The sequence below is a fragment of the Macrotis lagotis genome, chromosome X (assembly GCF_037893015.1).
Source record: "Macrotis lagotis isolate mMagLag1 chromosome X, bilby.v1.9.chrom.fasta, whole genome shotgun sequence".
NCBI classification, from domain to species: domain Eukaryota; kingdom Metazoa; phylum Chordata; class Mammalia; order Peramelemorphia; family Peramelidae; genus Macrotis; species Macrotis lagotis.
The window spans coordinates 237704998-237726558 of NC_133666.1; the positions used below are offsets into that span (position 1 = coordinate 237704998).

General features: G+C 37.0%; 1 protein-coding gene and 1 long non-coding RNA gene across 2 annotated transcripts in view; both read left to right on the top strand.

Moving 5' to 3' along the window:
• Positions 1–21561, top strand: part of LOC141497886 (uncharacterized) — a 120619-nt gene that overhangs the window by 64517 nt on the left and 34541 nt on the right. The window lies entirely within an intron of this gene.
• On the top strand, positions 2475–2862 carry LOC141498010 (large ribosomal subunit protein eL43-like). The gene has a single exon (XM_074200924.1). The coding sequence runs from the start codon at positions 2513–2515 to the stop codon at positions 2789–2791; it is 279 nt and encodes a 92-aa protein (XP_074057025.1). The 5' UTR covers positions 2475–2512; the 3' UTR covers positions 2792–2862.

Consider the following 21561-nt stretch of genomic DNA (forward strand, 5'->3'; position numbering starts at 1 on the left):
GTGTGGGGCTGTGAAACAACTGCCAGTCTCCAAATGCTCTAAGTGCCTCTACTTTGAATTGCCACAATGAATTGGAAATTTTCTATTTGGGAGAATCAGTACCAGACTTTGAAGTTCCCTTCCCTCATTTTCTTTTATGCCAGAGTAGGAGGACAGATGCAGATTCCACAAATTTACTTTGTTCTATAAATTTTTCTAATTTTTGTATAAATAGTTTTAATTTGTGCCAGCTAGATAGATTCAATTATTCTTTAACTCCTGATCTCTGAGTGGCCTGGTTTGAGAACAGCAACAAGAAATTGTGTTTTGGTGTTGGTATATAGCTAGGAACAGGGTTCAAGCCCTGGTCCCCTAGGTCCTAGGCTTTCTCTTGGTTAAGGGCTGAGCCAAACTGAAAGAAAGAATTATGGTTTAAAATATTAATAATTGTTATAAGCTTACCTAAAGTTGAAACCAAATTAGATTTAAAGCTTTTTCTTCCTTTGCCCTAGGCTAAAAATGAGTCAGAGCACCATGGGCAAGAATGAACCATCAGAAAACCTGGCCTTTTTAATTTCTTCACTACCCCCAACTCCCTCACCTCCCCCACACACACACCATGTGCAAGAAAAGTTCTCTGCAGGGCTGAAGTCCAAACCAGTGACATAGGAATAGGAATTAATCAACAAGAGGAGAAAAGATGTGACTGGCTCTGGATAGCTATCCCCACATTCCAAAGGTGGGGGCCGAAAGAGAGAACACTCCCTCCCTGAGTAGCCCTTCACCTTCCAGCTCCAAACTTATATTCAGAGAAGTTATATTAAAACTTATATTCATAGAAGTCTTCTGAAACAACATTTCTACTTAACTGTTCATGATCTCTAAAAAATAAAAAGTAATTATTGCAAAATTATAAAGATCAAGTGAAGCTTGTATGAATAGATATGAGAAGACACCCCAAACTACTCTTTCATGAAGGGTGGAGGTCCATAGATGTTACACATTGCACACTTTTTGGAACTGACTTTTTTTTTCCCCTCTCTAAAATTTGTCAGATTTGTCTTAAGGATGTGAGGAAGGGGAGAGATACTTGAGTTGCTAAAAACTTAAAAAAAATAAGTTGTTCATGACTCAAAATTTATTGTACACAGCATCCTTCTGCTGTATACATTCAAAGATAAAAAGGACTAAAAAAAATAAAGTGGGCAAAGTAATATCTTTGGCACTCCCAGTTTTCTTTCTGTACACTTTTCCTAATTTGGAATTTTTTTAATCCAATTCTCCACCCACCCACTCAATTCAGGGACCTAGTGCAGGGATTCTAAGAGGTTAAGGTAAGGAGGGGACACACTATAGATGTAGGGAACAGCATCAACATAAGAAATGGAAGGTCATCTGTGAGGAACAACCATTAAACCTGTTTAGCTGTACTGCGAAATGTGTGAAGGGAGGCAATGTATTCTAAATAATTCAATTCTAAACTGAGAAACTTATATTTGATTCTACAAAATAATAGGGAGTCCCAGAGTTTATGGAGCACAGAGGTAACAAGGACATACCTGGGTTTGGGGAATGTCACTTTTGAATCTGTGTGAAGGATATATTGAGGCAGTGAGAGGGACTAGAAGCTAGGACATCAATTAGAAAGCTATTAACAATAGCCCAGTGAAAACAAGGTGATGGCTGTATGAATAGAGAGAAAGGGACAGATGCAATAGATTTTGTAGAGGTAGATCAGCAAGCCTTGACAGCTGGTAGAAATGGGGGAAGTGAAGAAGAGTGAGAAGTCAAGGATAAAGTGAGGTCATGAATCTGGATGATTGGAAAGATATCTCCCTTATATAATATAGGTAAAGCAATTTGCTACCCTTAAAATACTGTGTAAATGTCAGTTATTACTATTATTGTAATTCCATAATTTTTTAGTCATTTCCCATTCTTGGTCATTCTCTTTGTATCAAGTTTTTGATACCACAAATGCTATCACTATGAATATTTAAATATGTATATATATATATATTATATATATATATATATATATGTAGAGAGAGAGAGAGAGAGAAAGAGAGATTACCTTGATTCTAGCAAAGCATTTCAAAAGTATCACATGCCTTCTTTTGAAAAAGAGAGATATGAGCCAGACAAAAATAGGTACATAAATTTGTAAATAACCGAATTAACAGACCCAAAGAGAAGTTATTTATGAATGTTCTGATGTCAACTTAGATGTTCTCTAGGGGTCTATGAGAGGTGTTTGTATCCTCACGATATTTAACATTTTTATAAATTGTTGAAATTTATAAATATGTTAAAAGCATAGAAGATAAGTTTATCGGATTTTAAAATGACACAAAATGAGAAGGGATAAGCTAATATATTAAATAGATGATTTAAGATCTGTAAAGCTGATGAGAAACTACAATGTTCAGTTAAACCTAATAAGACAAAATTTTATTGTGATAAATGTAAAGTCTTACACGTGGGTTCAAAAATACAGGTTCTCTCTCCGAGCTGCGGCCCTGCGACTGGCGACATGGCTAAACATACAAAGAAGGTCGGGATTGTTGGTAAATATGGAACATGTTATGGTGCATCCCTCAGGAAAATGGTGAAAAAAATTGAAATTAGCCAGCATGCCAAGTCTACCTGCTCTTTCTGTGGCAAGACCAAAATGAAGAGATGGGCCGTGGGTATCTGGCATTGTGGATCCTGTATGAAAACAGTAGCTGGTGGTGCGTGGACATACAATACCACCTCTGCAGTCACAGTCAAATCTGCCATCAGAAGACTGAAGGAATTGAAAGACCAGTAAAATCTTCTTATCTATTATCTGTAACCCATAGTCCAACAATAAATGGATTAATTTGTGGAATAAAAAAAAAATACAGGTTCATAAGTAGAACATATAGGAATTTTGAAGAAATATTTGCCAGCATCCCCTGTCTTGTGGCTGGGAGAGTTCTTCTTTCCCTTAAAAGATATTGCATTTCCCCTTGGACCTTGACTGGCTTAGAAGACTAAAGATTGGACCATTACTATGACTTCCTGATCCCTTAGAAACAAACAAACAAAAAAGTAGGGGGGGGACCAAAGGGACCTCACAGGATTTGAGGCTTTAAATGACAGATCACTTGGAGGAAACTGTGCTCAACTGGATCAACCCAGGGGTCTGATGGAACCAGATCAAACCCCATTGCAAAAGCCAATTGTTACATTTTCTATGGGAACATTTGCAACTTCAAAAACACTAAACCTACAATTAATTAACTAGATTTAAGAAAGTGACAGAGAAAACATTATAATTGCAGATTGAATTTAAAAGTGTGTCAGGGATACACACACACACACACACACACACACACACACACACACATATATATTAAAATTTGGACATCCAGTTGTCAGACATTTAATAGCTGATCCTGGATCAACCCAAACCCAGTGTCCTCACTGAATGTTTGTTGAATATTTTTCCTTTGCTATCTCCATTTGCTGTTATGTGTATAGTGAATTTCATTGCATTTCAATCTTGAACCTAAACTATCAGGGACCTGGCTTGAGACATGTTTTTCCTGGAAAAGAAAGGAATAGTTAGATTATATTTTATCTGAAAAAGATCTAAGGAGGGTTTAAAGTGACTTTGAATGACAGTCATTTTTGACTATTATAAATATACAAATTAACTATAAAGGACATATGAAGGAAGACACCATCTGCATCTAGAGGAAGAACTGATAAATAGAAGTAGGTATAGAATGGTTTTACATATTTATTTGTATATATATATATATATATATATATATATATATAAAATATATATTTCTGTCTAATGGTAGCCATCTCTAGGGTAAGTGGGTAAGAAATGAGACCAAAAAAAGGAAAAAAGAAAATTACATAATAATTTTATTATATTTTTAAAAGGAATAGCAAGATAGAGAGGTTCACGGGAAGTATGACTGGCTTCAGCATATCACTGAGGAGTTGTACAAGAGAAGCAGCAACCTGACAGATGTCCTTAGAGGTATATGATCAGAAAGGGAAGTGAGCTGATGCTCATGCAGAGAGAACAATAGGAAAACCAATAGTATGCTCCATTAATATCTTTAAAAATCAAAAGGGCTCAGGAAAGCCCCTGCTACAAAGCCCTAGTGTCAAACATACTGAGGGCAATATGCAATACAGGGTAAAGAAGTGAGGTCCCAACCCAAGATTAAATTTTAGTTGGGAAATGTTTAACAATAGAAATGAAAAGACAGTACAACAATATTGCTGTATACCAGTTGTTTCAGTGTAGTCTTACTCTTTATGACCCCATTTAGGATTTTCTTGGCAAAGATAAAGGAGAGGTTTGCCATTACCTTCTCCAGTTCATTTTATAGATGAGGGAGCTGAGGTAAACAGGGTTAGGTGACTTGTCCAAGGTCACACAGTCAATAAGTATCCAAGGTAGGAATGTTAATTTGTGATTTACTAAGTAAATACATGAGGTTAACTAGGTGGTAAAGCATACAGAGTGCTGGCCTGGAGTGAGGAAGACTTATCTGTCTAATTTCAAATTTGGACTCAGACATTTATTAGTTATGTTACCCTGGGCAAGTCACTTCACCCTATTTGTTTCATTTCTGCAATCTATAAAATGAGCTGAAGAAGGAAATGGCAAACCTCTCCTGTATCTTTGCCAAGAAAACCCTAAATGGGATCATGAAATGTCAGGCACAACTGAACAAGAAGAAGTAAATATGTGGCTCATAGGATCCATTTCTATTTGTTGGTGTAGAAGATTCATGAAAGGACATAGACAAGAATCAAGTTAAGATAACCTATATGGATTTCGATCTTCACCATGGCTGACACTTCCTATATCAATGATATCATGTATCCATCAAAAGAATTAGGGGATCAGTGAAAACTGTCAGCATTGAAGCAGGAACTAATAAAATGGTTTGGCTGATTAAGTACAATAGAAACTACAATAAATGTCCCCTATTCCTAATTACAATGCAAGAGTAACAATGCTTACTATTATTAAATGTGCATCAGATTAAGTTTCCTTTGCTTACAACACCAAATTCTCTTTAGGTATACTCAGACTTCCCAATTTGCTGCTCATGTAGCATCGTCATCAGCTCACAATATTTAGAAAGTAATAAATAAAAAGAATGAACACTGATCAGAAGTTTGGGATCATGCCCTGGATGTTACCACCATCACAGCAGCAAAAACATAAGCAACCAGGCTGACAGAAGTCACACACAGTGACAATGTGAAAATAAACTTAAGTGGCTGTGAGGAGTTACCTCATCTGTCATCTGAATTCAACCTGAAAGGGCCAAAGCAAGGGAAAAGAGAAACTATGAAAATAAACTGAAGGCAAAAGAAAGAGGAACAGAAATAAGGATAATAAATACAATCCTGAGACTTGGCAGTGAATGCAAGAAGTTGGATTTTGGTGAGAAGGCCTAAGAAATTCAAAGGAAGGAGTGACATGATTTGACTAATGAGACCCTGTCATTGATGTCAGGGAGCTACTTTACCATTCTCAGGAAAATATAGCCCACTGGATATGAACAGCATACACAAAAGGTGCTTTTGCCATGGGTAGTTCTACCACAAAAGATGTAAATGTTTCCATTTATGCCACTTCTATTGGCATATATAATAGCTTTCTTGATAAATCATGGGGGGTTTTGTTATTCAAGTGGGAATATGCCACCATCATTATGATTCAATTCCTTTTAGAATTTAATAGTTACTAACCCACTTTCCCAAATGCAGAAACCTGAAATTATTTTGTTTCATACTTTTTAAGGTCTTTTTAAAAAAAGTCCTATGAATATCCACAATAGTGGCAAACAATATGTCGGGTCCTGAAAGTAAAAATCATTTGATTTACAGTTACATATAGTTCAATTACAGAAAAATATGCAATTTTCAGTAGCCATAGACTTCTTTTTTTAATTTAATATTTATTCTTATTTTGTACAAATAATGTTTTTTATACATTAATAAAATATTCTTGTTTAAGAGTAAACGAAATACCCCCTCCCCCCATAAATATAGACTCGCTTGAGCGATAAAGAGGAGAGAAAAAAATTAAAATTAAGAAAATAATAGTAATAATTGTATGTATGGCCAGGTGGTTTAATGGACAGAGCACCAGCCCTGAAGCCATGAGTACCCAAGCCCACATCCTGCCCCATATACCCAACAATCACCCAGCTGTGTGACATGCAAGCCACCCGAACCCCACTGCCCTGCAAAAACCAAAAAAAGAAAAAAAAGACCCAAAATAAAATAAAACAATAACAATAGTAGGGGTGGCTGTGTGGTGGACAGAGCATTGGCCCTTGAACTAGGAGAACCCAGGTCCAAATCTGGCCTCAGACACCCAATGATCACCCTGCTATGTGACCCAAGGCAGGCCACCCAAACCCATTTGCCCTGCACCCCCCAAAATAATAATAATAATAAAAAATTTACTTCAGTCTGTGTTCCAACACCAAGAACTCTGTCCAGGTGGATCACATTCTTTATGATAAGTCCATCACAAAAGTTACTTCCATATTTTTCCACCATTGCCATTGCTGATCTCAACTCCCTCCTTTCGTATTTCTCCACTACCATGTACTATATTTTCTCTCTCCTTTCACTCTGACTCTGCTGTAGAGTAGCTGAGTGGCACAGCAGACAGATCCCTGGTCCTGGGGCCAAGAAGCCCCGAGCCCCCCTGCACCCCTTAGGCCCAGCATCCACCTGGTCCTATGGTCCCGGACAGGCCTTCCAATCCCAGCCCCTTGCAAGAAGTAAAAAAGAAAATGTGTTATATCTGACAACTCTACCCCCATGGTCCATCCTCTCCTCCTTCATTCACATCCCCCCCTTCCCCCTGTCCCCCCCTCCTTCTTACTCCAGATGCCTATACCCCATTGAGTATATATGCTGTTTCCTCTCCTAGCCACCTCTGATGAGAACAAAGATTCCCTCATTCCCCCTCGCCTTCCCCCTTCCTTATCATTGCAATAGCTCATTGTAATAAAGAAAAATCTTATTATATGAAATTATCTCAGCCTATTTCCCCTCTCCTTTTTCTTTCTCCCATTACATTTCCCTTTTTTCTATTGACTCCATTTTTACACCATATCTTATCTTCAAATTCAGCTTTCTCCTGTGCTTCAACTATAAAAGCTCCCTCTACCTGCTCTATTAACTGAGAAGGTTCATATGAGCATTATCAGTGTCATTTTTCTATGCAGGAATACATGCAGTTCATCATCATCAAGTCCCTCATATTTTCCCCTTCTCCTCCAATCTCTATGCTTCACCTGAGTCCTGTATCTGAAGATCAAACCTTCTGTTCAGCTCTGGCCATTCTAACAGGAACATCTGAAATTCCCCTGGTTCACTGAAAGTCCATCTTTTTTCCTTGGAAGAGGACATTCAGCCTTGCTGGGTAGTTCATTCTTGGCTGCATTCTAAGCTCTTTTGCCTTCCAGTATATTATATTCCAAGCCCTATGAGCTTCCAATGTAGTTGCTGCTAAGTCCTGTGTGATCCTGACTGCAGCTCCATGATATTTGAACTGTGTCCTTCTGGCTGCTTGTAATATTTTCTCTTTGACTTGGGAGTTCTGAAATTTAGCTATAATATTCCTAGGGGTTGGTTTTTTGGGGGGGATCTCTTTCTTGGGGGGGGATTGGTTTATTCTTTCCTTTTCTATTTTGCCCTCTGCTTCTAGAATATCAGGGCAATTTTCCTGTAGTAATTCTTTGAAAATGATGTCAAGGCTCTTTTCCTGATCATGACTTTCAGGTATTCCAATAATTTTTAAATTATCTTTCCTAAGTCTGTTTTCCATATCAGTTATTTTTTCAGTGAGATATTTCACATTTTCTTCTAATTTTTCATTTTTTTGGTTTTGAAGTATTGAGTCCTGGTTTCTCGTAAATTCATCAATCTTCCTGAGTTCTATTCTTTGTCTCAAGGATTTGTTTTCCTCAGAGAGCTTTCTGGTCTTTTTTTTCCATCTGGATAATTTTGCTTTTTAAAGCATTCTTCTCCTCAATAACTTTTTGAACTGTTTTATCCATTTGACCTAAGCTGGTTTTTAGCATGCTATTTTCTTCAGCATTTTTTTGGATTTACTTGACTAGGCTGCTGACTTCATTTTTATGTTTTTCCTGCATCTCTCTCATTTCTTTTCCCAGTTTTTCTTCCAACTCCCTCATTTGATTTTCAAAGTCTTTTTTTGAGCTCTGTCATAGCCTGAGCCCAATTTCTGTTTTTCTCGGAGTCTTTAGATGCAGGAGCTTGTGCTTCCTCATCTTCAGATATTTTGATCCTTCTTGGGCTCATATGCAAAATATTTCTCAATGGTGTTCCTCTTTTTTCTCTGCTTGCTCATTTTCCCAGCCTAAGCCTGTTTTTGTGGTGCTTCCTGAGCTTTTGGGACACTCCCACAAGGGTCTCAGTGTGTGAGGCTCTGTCCTCCCTCCAGGTCTGTGAATGACCATATGTGCCCCAATCTGCCACGGGGCTGAGGTGGGGGGGCCTTGCTGTTCTATTGGGGGCGGGCCTAGACTGCGATCAGGATCTGAATGGTAAGAGCCCCAGAGTCCTGTTCCAGGCGCAGAGGACAGAGCTCTGCAGTCTCTCTTCACTCCCTTCCCTAGGTTCAATGGGCTCATGCCCTGGGGGCTCCTGCTTACCGGCTCCACCTGCTTCTGTTTCCTGGATCTGGCCAAGCTGCTTGCTGTGTGCCCTGAGGGCTGGGCTTTACATGCCTCTGGCAGAGCCCCCCCACCGCTGTGCCTGGTGCTCCACGGGGTGAAGCTCAGGAAACTCCCCTGCTGCTGTGAGCTGTGGTTCCCAGTGCCCTAGGGCTGCCTCTGGGAGGCTGAAGTTCTTTCGCTCTGGCAGGCCACCCCTCTGGCGGGCCACCCCTCCAACCCTGGGGAGCAGAGTCTTTCCTGCTCTTTTCCAGGTTACCTTGAGTAGGAGAACTGCCTCACTGGGTCCCTCTGTAGGTTCTGTCTCTCAAAAATTTAGTTAGAGTCCTTAGCTTATGAGTTTTTTTGGGTTTTTTTGAAAGGCAAATGGGGTTAAGTGGCTTGCCCAAGTCCACACAGCTAGGTAATTATTAAGTGTCTGAGACCGGATTTGAACCCAGGTACTTCTGACTCCAGGGCCGGTGCTTTATCCACTGTGCCACCTAGCTGCCCCCCTTAGCTTATGAGTTTTATGAGAGAGCGCCTAAGACACTAACCGTTCTTGTTGCCATCTTGGCTCTGCCCCCCAGCCATAGACTTCTAATTCTGTCAAATAACCTGATAAGAAATCTTATTATAGTCATTTCTCTATCTCTAATAACTTCTACTTTAAAGAAGATTTGTCTTGGTGTGTCTAGATCACCTAATATTAAGGCAGCAAGTAACCCTCTTTGATTGCCTGTATATCCAGGAAGGCTGACTATTTGAAGTTGGCATTTCCTGCATGTTCCTTTGTGGGTGAAGTGCGGAGTTTACCTGAAGTTCAGGTGCCATGAACTGAACTGGTGAGGGGGTTGGACTTCCTTTTTCCTGCTTTCCCAATGGATCTAGGGTCTCTGTTCTGGTATTGTGTCTTTCTCAATTTCAGAGACCCTTTCATGATCCAATAGTTCAAACTTAATGACCTGGGAGCCTGGATTGCAGGTAGAATAGTGCAGCCAGTCAGCCCAGCAAGTAAATCTTAGAATTTGAGACTTAGGACTGTATTCTATAGTAGTAGTATCAAACTCAAAGGGAAATAGATCTGTGTGCCCCATATTAGCTTAGAAAACAAAAAATTAATATATTTATATTGTGTTGTATTTTTATTTATTTTGTTAAACATTTCCTAATTCTGTTTTAATCTGGTTCAGGCTCACTTTGACCCTAAGTATAATATCTCAGTTCTAATGGAACTGAACTAAACTATAAACCTAATTCTCTTTACTTCCTCAGAGAATGGAATGGTACAAAAGGGAAGGAGGATTATGCCTTCCATGTATAAGTTTATATATTTGTGATTATATATTTTGAAATAAATACTCCTTTGTAAAATTTAATCTGACAATGTTTAAATGGAAATTCATAGGATTTCCCTCTATACTTGGAGAGTGAATGATGATTGGGGCTGGAGTGATTTTCAGAGTCTAAACACCGACTTGATAATATAAAATCTCAAGGGAGGAGTGAATATAAGATACATGGCCTTCAGACTTGGGGGTAAGGAAGCAGCAGGTAAAGTAGAGCTGAGTCTTACCTCTGACTTTGAAGCTCAACCCTTCATAATCAGAGGTAATGCTGAGTTCTACCTTACCTGCTACCTGCATCAGGGCAGTTGCTGTTTTGTACATTTTCATGTTGGGGATTAGAGTCAGTGCTCACACTAACCTAAGTGCTTACACACACTCATACTTGTGTTGAACAGTCAGGATAGATGAACAAAAGGAGGATCTCACAGGAGGGACAAGCTTTCAACAAGTATAGGCCTTTTTAGTTCATATCCACAAAATACCTTTAATTGTCCAGGATGTAAGTTCTCAGAGGGAGATAACTTGAACACAATGGAGTGGAGCCATGCCTATTGTAGGTCAACTGTCCTCTGCTGTCACACAGTTTCCTCATATGATAGGTATTCATGAAAAACCTTTTGGCTGGGTCTGCCTTCTCATCAGTTGATACTTTGCCTAAAGCCATTAATGTTAAGTTATCATTTATCAACATAAGGCACTATTCTACTGCTGGTAATTTGATCAATGATGATGAAATACCTCAGTTCTCAACATTCTCTGCCCTTCAGAATTCCTCAGAAAAATATCTGGGAACATGGGAAGTTCATGATTCCCATGCTCAGGACCTTCTATAATGGATAAGCCACATTTGGACATCTGAGATCATTGACTCAATTGTCTTTTGTATGATTCATTAAGTTTTAAACACTGGTTCTTGTGTTCTCTGGATATTAGGAACTCTCATCAATATTAGTCTATGCCTATGTGAGGGGGATAAGAAAGACCTAGAAGATCTGAATTGAGTTGGTTAGGGTTAAATTCAATGAATATAATATCAATGAATAGTGTCTACTTTATTAAGTAGTAGGTACTGCTAATACAAAGATTAAAAAAATAGGTTATTCTCAAAGATAATTCAAAGATTAAGAAAAATCATAGTCTCTTCTCAAGGAGCAGCTAAGGGGAAATGACATTTATACTGCTAAGCAGGATAGTGATGGAGCAGAAAAGAGGTGATACCCAAGATAGGGCATAGAGGGGGCAGAGGAGAGATCCAGGAAGAGTAACCTAGAAAAATTTGAGAAAGAAGAGAAAAAATTTCAGTATGGTTTTGGAGAAGGTTTCATGGAGGATGTAATACTGATCTCAGGTATGGATGATATCACATGGAGGCAGAAGTTAGAGTGTTGAGTTGAGGGAAGAGCTAGCATCACAATTTGACTGGAACATAAGAGTGTACAAAGAGATCTAATGTGAAATAAGAATGTAAAGGTAGCCCTACAAGATTGTAGAGGGCTTTAAATTCTAGCTATAAGTTTGCATTTTATCCTATAAATAATACAGAACTACTGAAGGATTTGAGGAATTTCAGACCCATGTCTATTTGGCAGCTGTGCAAAGAATGAACTAGAGAGAAGAAATGCCAGAAGAAGAAAAACTAATTAGGAGGTTATATCAATAGTCCAAAGAAATGATTTTCCTGATCTTAGAAAATCTAGATCTGATAGTCTAACACATGACAGTTCTCTATTACATTATCTAAACTTAGCCTTGATCTGAACTAAGGTCTTCTGACCTCAACACTCATTTCCCTAAGCATCTTATCATTTTGCTTTTCTTGCAAGAGATAGCAAAACCACTGAAAGATTATTCTTTCTAAAGCCAAGTCATGTACCTGTCATTATCTTGCTGAGACAATATAGGAACAAGTTATTTCCCATATTTTTCCCAAAAATGTTGTAAGATTTAACTTATTGACTTTTTGTACTGTTTCTGCTGTTTTTAACTCTTGGTCTGAGTTCCTTGTCACTGGGTTCCTTGTCCTTTCCTTGTCTTTCACCATTCCTCAATTGATGGGCATCTCCTTTGTTTCCAGGTTTTTTGGTCACCACAAAATGAGCTGCTATAATATTTGGGTGCATTCCAAAGGAAGTTGGATAATTGTTCAGATACAGGGATGAAAAGGGTCCTGTTGAGGTTAGAGTCAGATTTTTAATCTCTTCTGACTCCAAGGTCCTGTGAAAATCCTGAATTCTGATCACAGTCTCCCGATTTTACATTAATCCCACACCTTTAGTCCTCCTGTACTCCATTCATCCTCACTGTGTTCTTTGGTTCCTCAGTTTCTTCCTATTTTCCTAATTCTTAACCCAGGGCATACTATTTGTTTCTTTCATTCCTATTCCTGAGTTACCAAATAGTCCTGGAAGAACTTGGGCAGCTACCTGGCACAGCAGATAAAGTGTTGAGCCTAGAAACAGAAGACCTGAGTTCAAATACAGCCTCAGAAACTTACTGGAAAAGTCACTTAACCCAATTTGCCTCAGTTTCCTCATCTGTAAAATGAGCTGGAGAAGGATATGGTGAATCACTCTAGTATCTTGCCTAAGAAAACCCTAGATAGGGTCACAAAAATTCAGACCCAACTGAACAACTGAAAAAACTGATGAAGCCTCCCTGGCTGGACCTACTCCACATTTAGGTATAACACAGTATAGAAAACTAAGTACTGAATTTGTACTCAGAGGACCAGAATTTGAGTACTAATTCTGCTATTTGCTATCTGCATGACCTTGGTCAAGTTGCCTAATTTTCTGGGCTTGTTTCTTCACACTTAAAATGTTAAACATTCTCCAAAATTCCTCCAGTTCTAAATTCCAAGAAACTTTGTGTTATGTAGCAGTCCTGTCAACTATTAATTTTCTATTACATTTCTCAAGATGACAGTTCTTAACCCTTTTGTTGGTATCCCAAATCTCTGTTTCATTTCCTCCCTTCTCCCTTTTAAACAAATAAACTCACTTCCTACTCGACTAAAAAGTTCAAACCATATATCATGAACATTCTCAACTACCTTTCATTAAATCTCTTACTGTTCTCACTCTTCTAATCTCTACCAGTTCCTTTTAAATATCAGAGGTAGAAAAACCTTACTCTTTCCTAGAGCTATCTCTTTCACTGGAACTTTTCTTCCATTACCTTCATGATGTTCCTTCAAGAAACTTCAACTTCTTTTGATGCTCTCTCTTCAATCTATAAGCAATGTTAAGATTTCCAGAATTCTATTAACAAACAAAATAACTTTCCTTTAACTCTACCTCACTCTCAAACCATCATCCTCTCTGCCAAAGTTCTGCAAAGTAGTTTGACCCTTGCCTATTGACTTCCAACTGAGTTTTCTGTTTTTTTTTTTCTAAACTTAATTCAGTCTCTGTTGTATTATGGTTATTTCAGTATAGATATGGTTTTTTCAAGATCTTTGAGAACAGAATCTATATTATAGTTATCTTTTTATTCCCAGGCCTAGACATTGCCTTATACATTATTAATATTCAAATGTATGTGATCTCATCAATGTACATGTTCTAAGCAAGAACACAGAATGCAAGTCATTCACACACACACACACACACACACACACACACACCTGTAGAGTGAAAGTCTTCTTCATGTACTTACATAAGTTAACTATAGGGGCGCAAGGCACTGGGGCCCTTCTTCATGGCTCTTGCCATTGAAGCACTACTGGTGGAGCACACGGGCTGATTGTAGGTTCACCCTTACTTCAAATCCATCTTCTTTTCAATCATGCATTTTTTCAAAGTCTTTCTTAATCTGCCTTCTTCTAATCTTTCCAGTCTTCTTATACTTTATTCCCCCTCCCCATACTCTCTGTTCCAATGACACTGATGATCTTGTTCCTCCTTGCTATTCTTCACACAAGATACCCCATCTCCCACCTCTGTTTCCACTGACCCTCTTCCATATCTGGAATGCTATCCTTCCCCATTTCTGCCAAATTAAGCATGTATCTCTAAGATCATAGAGGTGATCCAATACAGAGTTTAAGCTTAAGGATTCCTTTTTTTAAAAAATACCATTTTTATTATTTCTATTTATTTTATTTTTGAAATTTAATTTAATTTTTAATTAGCAAAAATTTACATTTTTCTCCTTCCCACCTAGCAATAAATATATATAGTCAAGAAAAACAAATTCCTACAATAGCCATATTTTTAAAAAGATCTATCTCAATCCGTACCCTGAGTCCTTTATGTCAGGAGATGTGTACCATATTTCATCATAAATACTCTGAAATTGTGGTTGAACATTGAATTAATCAATCCCTACTGCTCCATCGTTCCTAGAATAAGAAAGAACTTTTCCTCTATAGATATATTGCATTTAACTTCATGTTCCTAGAGATTTTAATGGACCTAACACCTGGAAGTTTTCTTTTGCCTCTGGCCCATTCCCAGCTCTTGCCTTGCCTGTTCAGGTTGGTTTGCTGATATAAATTTTCTGATTAATTTCTATAATTGATTCTGTCCTTCATGATGAAATTGGGTTCTCTATCTATTTTCCCTAGACTAAACCTCTTCACTTCTGGACACCAGGGAACCCAGGAACCCAGGATTGCAAAACTCAGGTTATCATGATTTCTTTCTCTGACTTTGGCATCCCCATTGAACTCTCAGTTCGGGTCTCATAAGATTTGAAGCAATTTTGAAATTTGGGAAAAACTTAAATGAAAAATATATACATATGTAGAATTTATATATATATTTATACTTTATCTATATACACAGATATATGTACACATATATTTTATAAATATATACATGTATATAACTTATATACATACTATGTTTATATTTATATGATATACATGTTTGTAATTTTTATACACATACATATTATGTATGTATGCACATATATATCACATGCATGTTCATATATCTCCTGCCGGATCAGTACCTTGTCATGGCTCAATGATACTAGGAGCTATGCTGTTCAGGGTTATCCAAGATAGATAGGTCATAATGAAGAGTTCTGACAAAAGATGATCCACTGAAGAAAGAAATGGCAGGACCTATGCCAGAATACCTCATGGATTAAAAGTATACTGGTAGAGACAAGGACCTGTTGTGCTCTGGTTCATGGACTCATGGGATGTCAGATATGACTGAATAATTGAACAACAAAGACTCATATATTCCATTCTCATGTGTATGTATATATTAATATACACATACATGCTAGATATATACTTACATATGTACACATATAAATGTATACCTACAGGTGATATGTGTTCTTATATGTACATATACATAAACTTATCTTTACATGCACAGATATACTATACATACACAAATATATACTTATATGTACATATAAATAACTGCTTATATATTTGTACATATTTACCTATATTTATATATTTATATATATACTTATATTTTACCTATATTTATATAACTTATATATACACCTATTTAATATATACTTTTATATACCTATATATACTCCTATTTTATTATATATTTATATATAAGTATATATTATCTATTTATATATAAGTATATATTCTGTACTTATATATACTTATTTAATACATATACTCATATATGTATATATCATATATACATGTTATTTATAGTACAAATAAATATATAGATACATATATATCTATATATATATATACATACAAGATTAGATGTAGAAGAGTAAACTGTAGCAAAGGCAAATCTTTATGCTGCTCCAAAAGGTTAGTGAAATAATGAGAAAATTTGATATTCAGGAAGTTAAATGAAAATTCAAGACAACTGACGCAGCATTTACCTGTGTCTCCCAAGGAGGTCCAGCTTCCCACATTGGCTGCTTTCTGACATTTTGGGAAATTGCATTTAACTATTCCTTCAAGTTCTTGCTTTGGAGCAATAAATTGCTTGGACTCTGAGAATCTGGCTCACTTAATGAGTATAATCCCACCCTTTGTCCCATGACTGAGGGTGACATCCTAGAAAGAGAAAACTATATTTCACCATAGACAAATTAATCACTCATATCAACACTGACACCTGAGCATCCAGTTGTCTGCAAGGCTCAGTCACTATGCTCTGACACCTGAGACAAAGTCATTGTCTGGTGAATGGAGCACATTCAGGCAGCATCTGTTCCCTACTAGCCAGTAAGTGTGCCTGCTAGGGCTCCATCCAAAATGACAAAAATGTATCACACGGCTCTGGGGCCTTGGTGGCCTTTAGCAGAGATGACTATATTTACAGATTATAGCTAGGAGCTTATCTTTCATAATATACTTATCACTTTCGCTAACAGTGGCACCGTCATTTTTATAATCTAGAGAAGATGGCTCTGTTTAAGCGTAGGACAAAAACAGATAAATAGCAGTTTGCATTCTAGGTGAGGCCACTGTGATTGGAGTAGTTTTCATGGACTGACTGAGAAACAAACTCACCTGCTAGCAGTTCTCTAATTACATAAAGGCCTTTTTGCTGTTGCAGCTGTAAGGACTAGGAAAAACCTAAACAGTTAATGGACATCACTCTCTGAGATGCTTTCAGAGATGCCTCCAGCCAGGCAGCCTTAAGCACTCTAAGAAGTGACAGTACCCAACTCAACGAGAGAAGCATGATATAAAGATGTTGGGGGTGGGGGGCAGGAAAGAGCCTTTAATTCCTTCACAGATACTTTTTAAATACCTATTATGTGCAAAATTCCTAGATTTTACTAAGTGTTATCATAGTAACAATGGAAAGTGATGTAGTTTGTCCTTAGTTCTTTTTTAAAAAATTACTTATTTGAATTTTACAATTTTTTCCCTAATTTTGCTTCCACCCCCCCCATAGAAAGCAATCTGTTAGTCTTTACAGTATGCATTGATCTAAGTTGAATGTGATAAGAGAGAAATCATATCCTTAAGGAGGAAAAACAACGTATAAGAGATAGCAAAATTATATAATAACATAACATTTTTAAAAAAAAATTAAAGGTAATAGTCTTTAGTCTTTGCTCAAACTCCACATTTCTTTCTCTGGATATATAGGTGGTATTCTTCATTGCAGGTACTCTAAAATTGTCCTTGATTATTGCATTGATGGAATGAGCAAATCCATCAAGGTTGATCATCACCCTCATGTTGCTGTTAGGGTGTACAGTGTTTTCTGGTTCTGCTCATCTCACTCAGCATCAGTTCATGCAAATCCCTCCAGGCTTCCCTGAATTCCCATCTCTCCTGGTTTCTAATAGAACAATAGTGTTCCATGACATACATATACCACAATTTATTAAACCATTCCCCAGATGATGTATAGTCACTCAATTTCCAATTCTTTGACACCGCAAACAAGGGGGCTATGAATATTTTTGTACAAGTGATTTTTTTTTTACCATTTTTCATAATCTCTTCAGGGTATAGACCCAGTAGAGGTATTGCTGGATCAAAGGGTATGCACATTTTGTCCTTAGTTCTTGAAGAAGAACATGATATCAGGAAAGTGATGCCATGACAAGCACATGAATTGGATTTGAGTGAGGGATGATGTACTAAGTCACCAGCCTCATTTTCTCCTCCAGAGTCATCTGGAAACAGTGACCAGATAGAATCAGTCAACTGGAAATGGCCCTGGATGGGAGGCAATCAGGGTGAGGTGATTTGCCCAAGATCACAAAGATAGTAAATGACAAATGTCTGAGGCTAGATTCAAACTCTCATCCTCTTGACTCCAAGGCCAGAGCTCTATCCATTGTACCATCTATAGACAACAATAGAAAACAAGCTCTAATTTATTATCCTTTATTTCTTATTAAAAAAATGTAATTTCTTTATCTTTTTTGTATTTCATCATTTTCTTTCAAGCTTATCTTCCCCTACTAGGTGGCACAGTAGATAGAATGCTGGGCCAGAAGTCAGGAAGAACTGAATTCAAATCCAGCCTTAGACTCTTACTGTGGGACTCTGGGCAAATCACTTAACTGATGTTTGCCTCAGTTTCCTCAAGTGCAAAAATATAATGATAGCACTTGCCTCCCAAGATTGTTGTGAGGTTAAATTAGATGATATTTATAAAGTGCTTAGAACAATGCATTGTAGATATTAACACATTTTCCCCCCACTTCCCTTTACTCTTTCCCTTAAAGATTGAAACTTTCCTTGTGGCAAAGAAATGTCTATTAGGGTGAATACAGTTGACAAAGTATATAATATTCTGTTCTAGGGTTCTTTTACTACTTTGCTATGGGGGTAAATTTTGTGTGTGTGTGTATTTATATATATATATATATATATATATATATATATATATATATATATATTTGCATGTATGTAGTTTAATCTGTATTTCTCTTACTATTAATAATTTGGTCTTTTATTATTTATTCAAAGTTCTTATTGTTCTTTCATTTATATTTAGTAGTAATTATTTGCTGGGGGGGGTTTCCTTGCTTCTGCTTACTTCATTCTATGTCAATTCATATAAATTTTCCTGTGTTCCTCTGAATTCCTCATACTGTACAGGTGCATTCTAATATATTAATGCGCCACAGATATTTTAGTCATTCCTTAGTTGATAGGATTTACTTTCTATCCAAATCTATTCCAGCACAGAGTGCTGCTATGAATATTTTGGTGTTTATTGAATTATTTCTGCTTTTGACATACTTGAGATATATGCCTATAAGTGAAAACAGTGGAACAAAGAGTATGGATAGTTTAGTCTCTTTTTTGTTGTTGTTGTTGCAAATGTGGCAGGCTTCCAGAATGGAGGGAACACTTCACAACTCCATTCAGAATTTATAAGGGTTACTGTCTTCCAAGAGTCCCTCTACCATTGACTGTTCCCATCTTCAGTTATCTTTGTCAATTTTCGTAATGTGAGGAGAAAACAGAGTTGTTTTAATCTGCATTTCTCTTATTATTAATGATTTGGACAATCTTTTCATGTGGCCATTTATAATTCATTATCCTTTCTGTTGAGATGTCTCTTAGGGGAAAAAAGTGTTCTAATAAGACAATAGGGAAATGTCACTTGAAGAATCTATATCATTTAAAGTCTCAAAGAGAATTACATTTTCTATAGCTTAACTTTGCAGACATAGTCAAGTTACAGATGCAAGACTCTGCTGGAATAATCTTCATGCTTCATGGAATCTCCCCCAATTTTTTTCATGCTGAAGAATTACTTCAGAATTTTTTTTTAAAAAATGTTATCTTAGCTACAGAAATGCTTCCTAAATAAATTAGTTACCCTTATAAATTATTTACTTGTAAGAAAGATAGCCTTTAATTTTTTTATCTAACCTATCTCCACTTAACCTAATAGAATATAAACTCCTTGGGGGCAGGGATTATTTTATTCTTTATTATTGTTTGCAGAGCCCCAAACAGTACCTAGTCAATAGCAGTGCCTAAAAATGTTTATTGATTTTCATTGCTCTTCAAATTAATAAAAATGTAGCCTATTTTGTAAAAACCAGCAGTCTAAGTTTAATTAATATAATAGATCATATACCTTAACAACAGACTTTAGTTTCTCCAAGCACATTTAAAGAAATAGTTTTCCAAGAGGCAGATTGGTAAAATGATTAAAAACTGAGATTTAAATGCTATAAGCTAAGTTCAATTAAGTTCAAATTGGGGGTACAAATAAGAAAGAGACAGTCCTTATCCTGAAAGAGCTTACAATCTAAAGGGGGAAGATAACACACAAAAGGAAGCTGAAAAGGAAAGAGGCTATCTGAGGTTTACCAGAGCATAGAGTTAATATCAAGCAGAGATGCTAATGAAAATGAGATATCAGAAAGACTTAACCCTCCATAAAGGAAGACTTTGGAAGGGTTAAATGATCCACTCTCTCCTGGATCACTGCCATGTTAGGGTAGAGGTGTTGGAGATTAACACAGGGTGTCTAAGAAAGAATTCTCTGACACAGACTATCTCCTAATTAAGTTAGATATTTAAGGGAAACTGAGGAGTTCAGTGGGCTAGGCTGCAGGCTTGGGAGATAGCTCTAGCAAAGAGAGAGTTGGAACATGTTTCTTTATATAGGGTAGAGTAAAAGAAAGAAAAACATGTTCCCAGGAGATAATTAAATCTGTCAAGATGAACTCTAGTTGCCAGTAGTGGCCCTAGGGGTAGTTAGAAAGGTCAGAACTTATATTTAAGTTATAAACATGCTTGTTAAGATGGACTTTTGGATATCATAGGAGATCCCAGAAAGGCCAGGTGCTGATAACGATTATTAAGTCCTTAAGCAGGCCTGATGTCTCAAGAAAAGTAAATGTAAAAGTATGAAGATAGCCTTAAGCAGGAAGGGACCAGGGGCACAAGGCACTGATAAGAGCAGACAGAAGAAAAAGGGTCTTGGGCAGGGGTAGAGGCAGTAGACGCTGTAATTAAATCATAATTAGAATTCTGGGCTTTTAGCAGGGAGACTCAGAGAAGATAAAAATATTGGGGGGGGGCTCATCAATCAGGGTCCCACCAGAGGGACTTGTGTGGTTTAATGAAATGATGAGCTATATTGTGTAGGATGATTAAAGATGGGCAGGTCATAATGGAGAGTTCTGACAAAAGGTGATCTACTGGAGAATAAAATGGCAGACTGCTCCAGTATGTTTGCCCAATGGCACAGTATTAAACTCAATGGACAGTATTAAAATGATAAAAGAGATGACATCCAAAATGAACCCTCTCAAGTCAAAAGATATACAATATGCTACTAGAAAAGAAGGGAAGACAACTATTAGTAACTACAGTACTAATGAAGTGGTTGGGCCGAAGTCAAAAGGAAATTCAGCTACAAATGGATCTTGTGATGAAAGGAAAGTCCAATGATTCCATAGGAACCTAGAATGTAAGATCTTTGAAAGAAGGTAAACTGGATGTGGTCAAACAGAAGGAGTAAACATTGACATATTGGATATTAATGAACTTACATGAATGGGAATAAGTGAATTTCATTCAGATGGTCATTGCATATTCTACTGTGAACAAGTAAGCCTTAGAAGAAATGGGTTTTCCTTACTGGCAAGAAAAGGGTGAGAAAGGCAGTATAATCTGAAGTATAATCTCAAAAATATCAACAATATCTTCTAGACACCAGGGCAAACTATTCAACTTCACAGTGAAATGAGTGTGCTCCAACCACTGATGCTAAAGAGGCCAAAGTTGATCAGCTTTAAAGTCAGAGGACTTCAAGACCTAATTGCCACTGGATTATGGAGAAAGCAAGGGAGTTCCAGAAAAAAAACCAAAACCAAAACATCTGCTTCATTGACTAAAGGTTTCAACTGTATAAATCACAACAAAATGCGGCAAATATTCAGAGTTGGGAGCACTAAATCATCATATTTGTCTTCTAAGGAATCTGTATGTTGACCAAGAAGCAAAAGTTAGAACCAAAGATGGAACAATTGATTGGTTTAAGACTGGAAAAGGAGTATGACAAGGTTTTATATTGTCATCTAATCTATTTAGCTTATATTCAGAGTATATCATGTGAAATGCCAAGCTGGATGAATCAAAA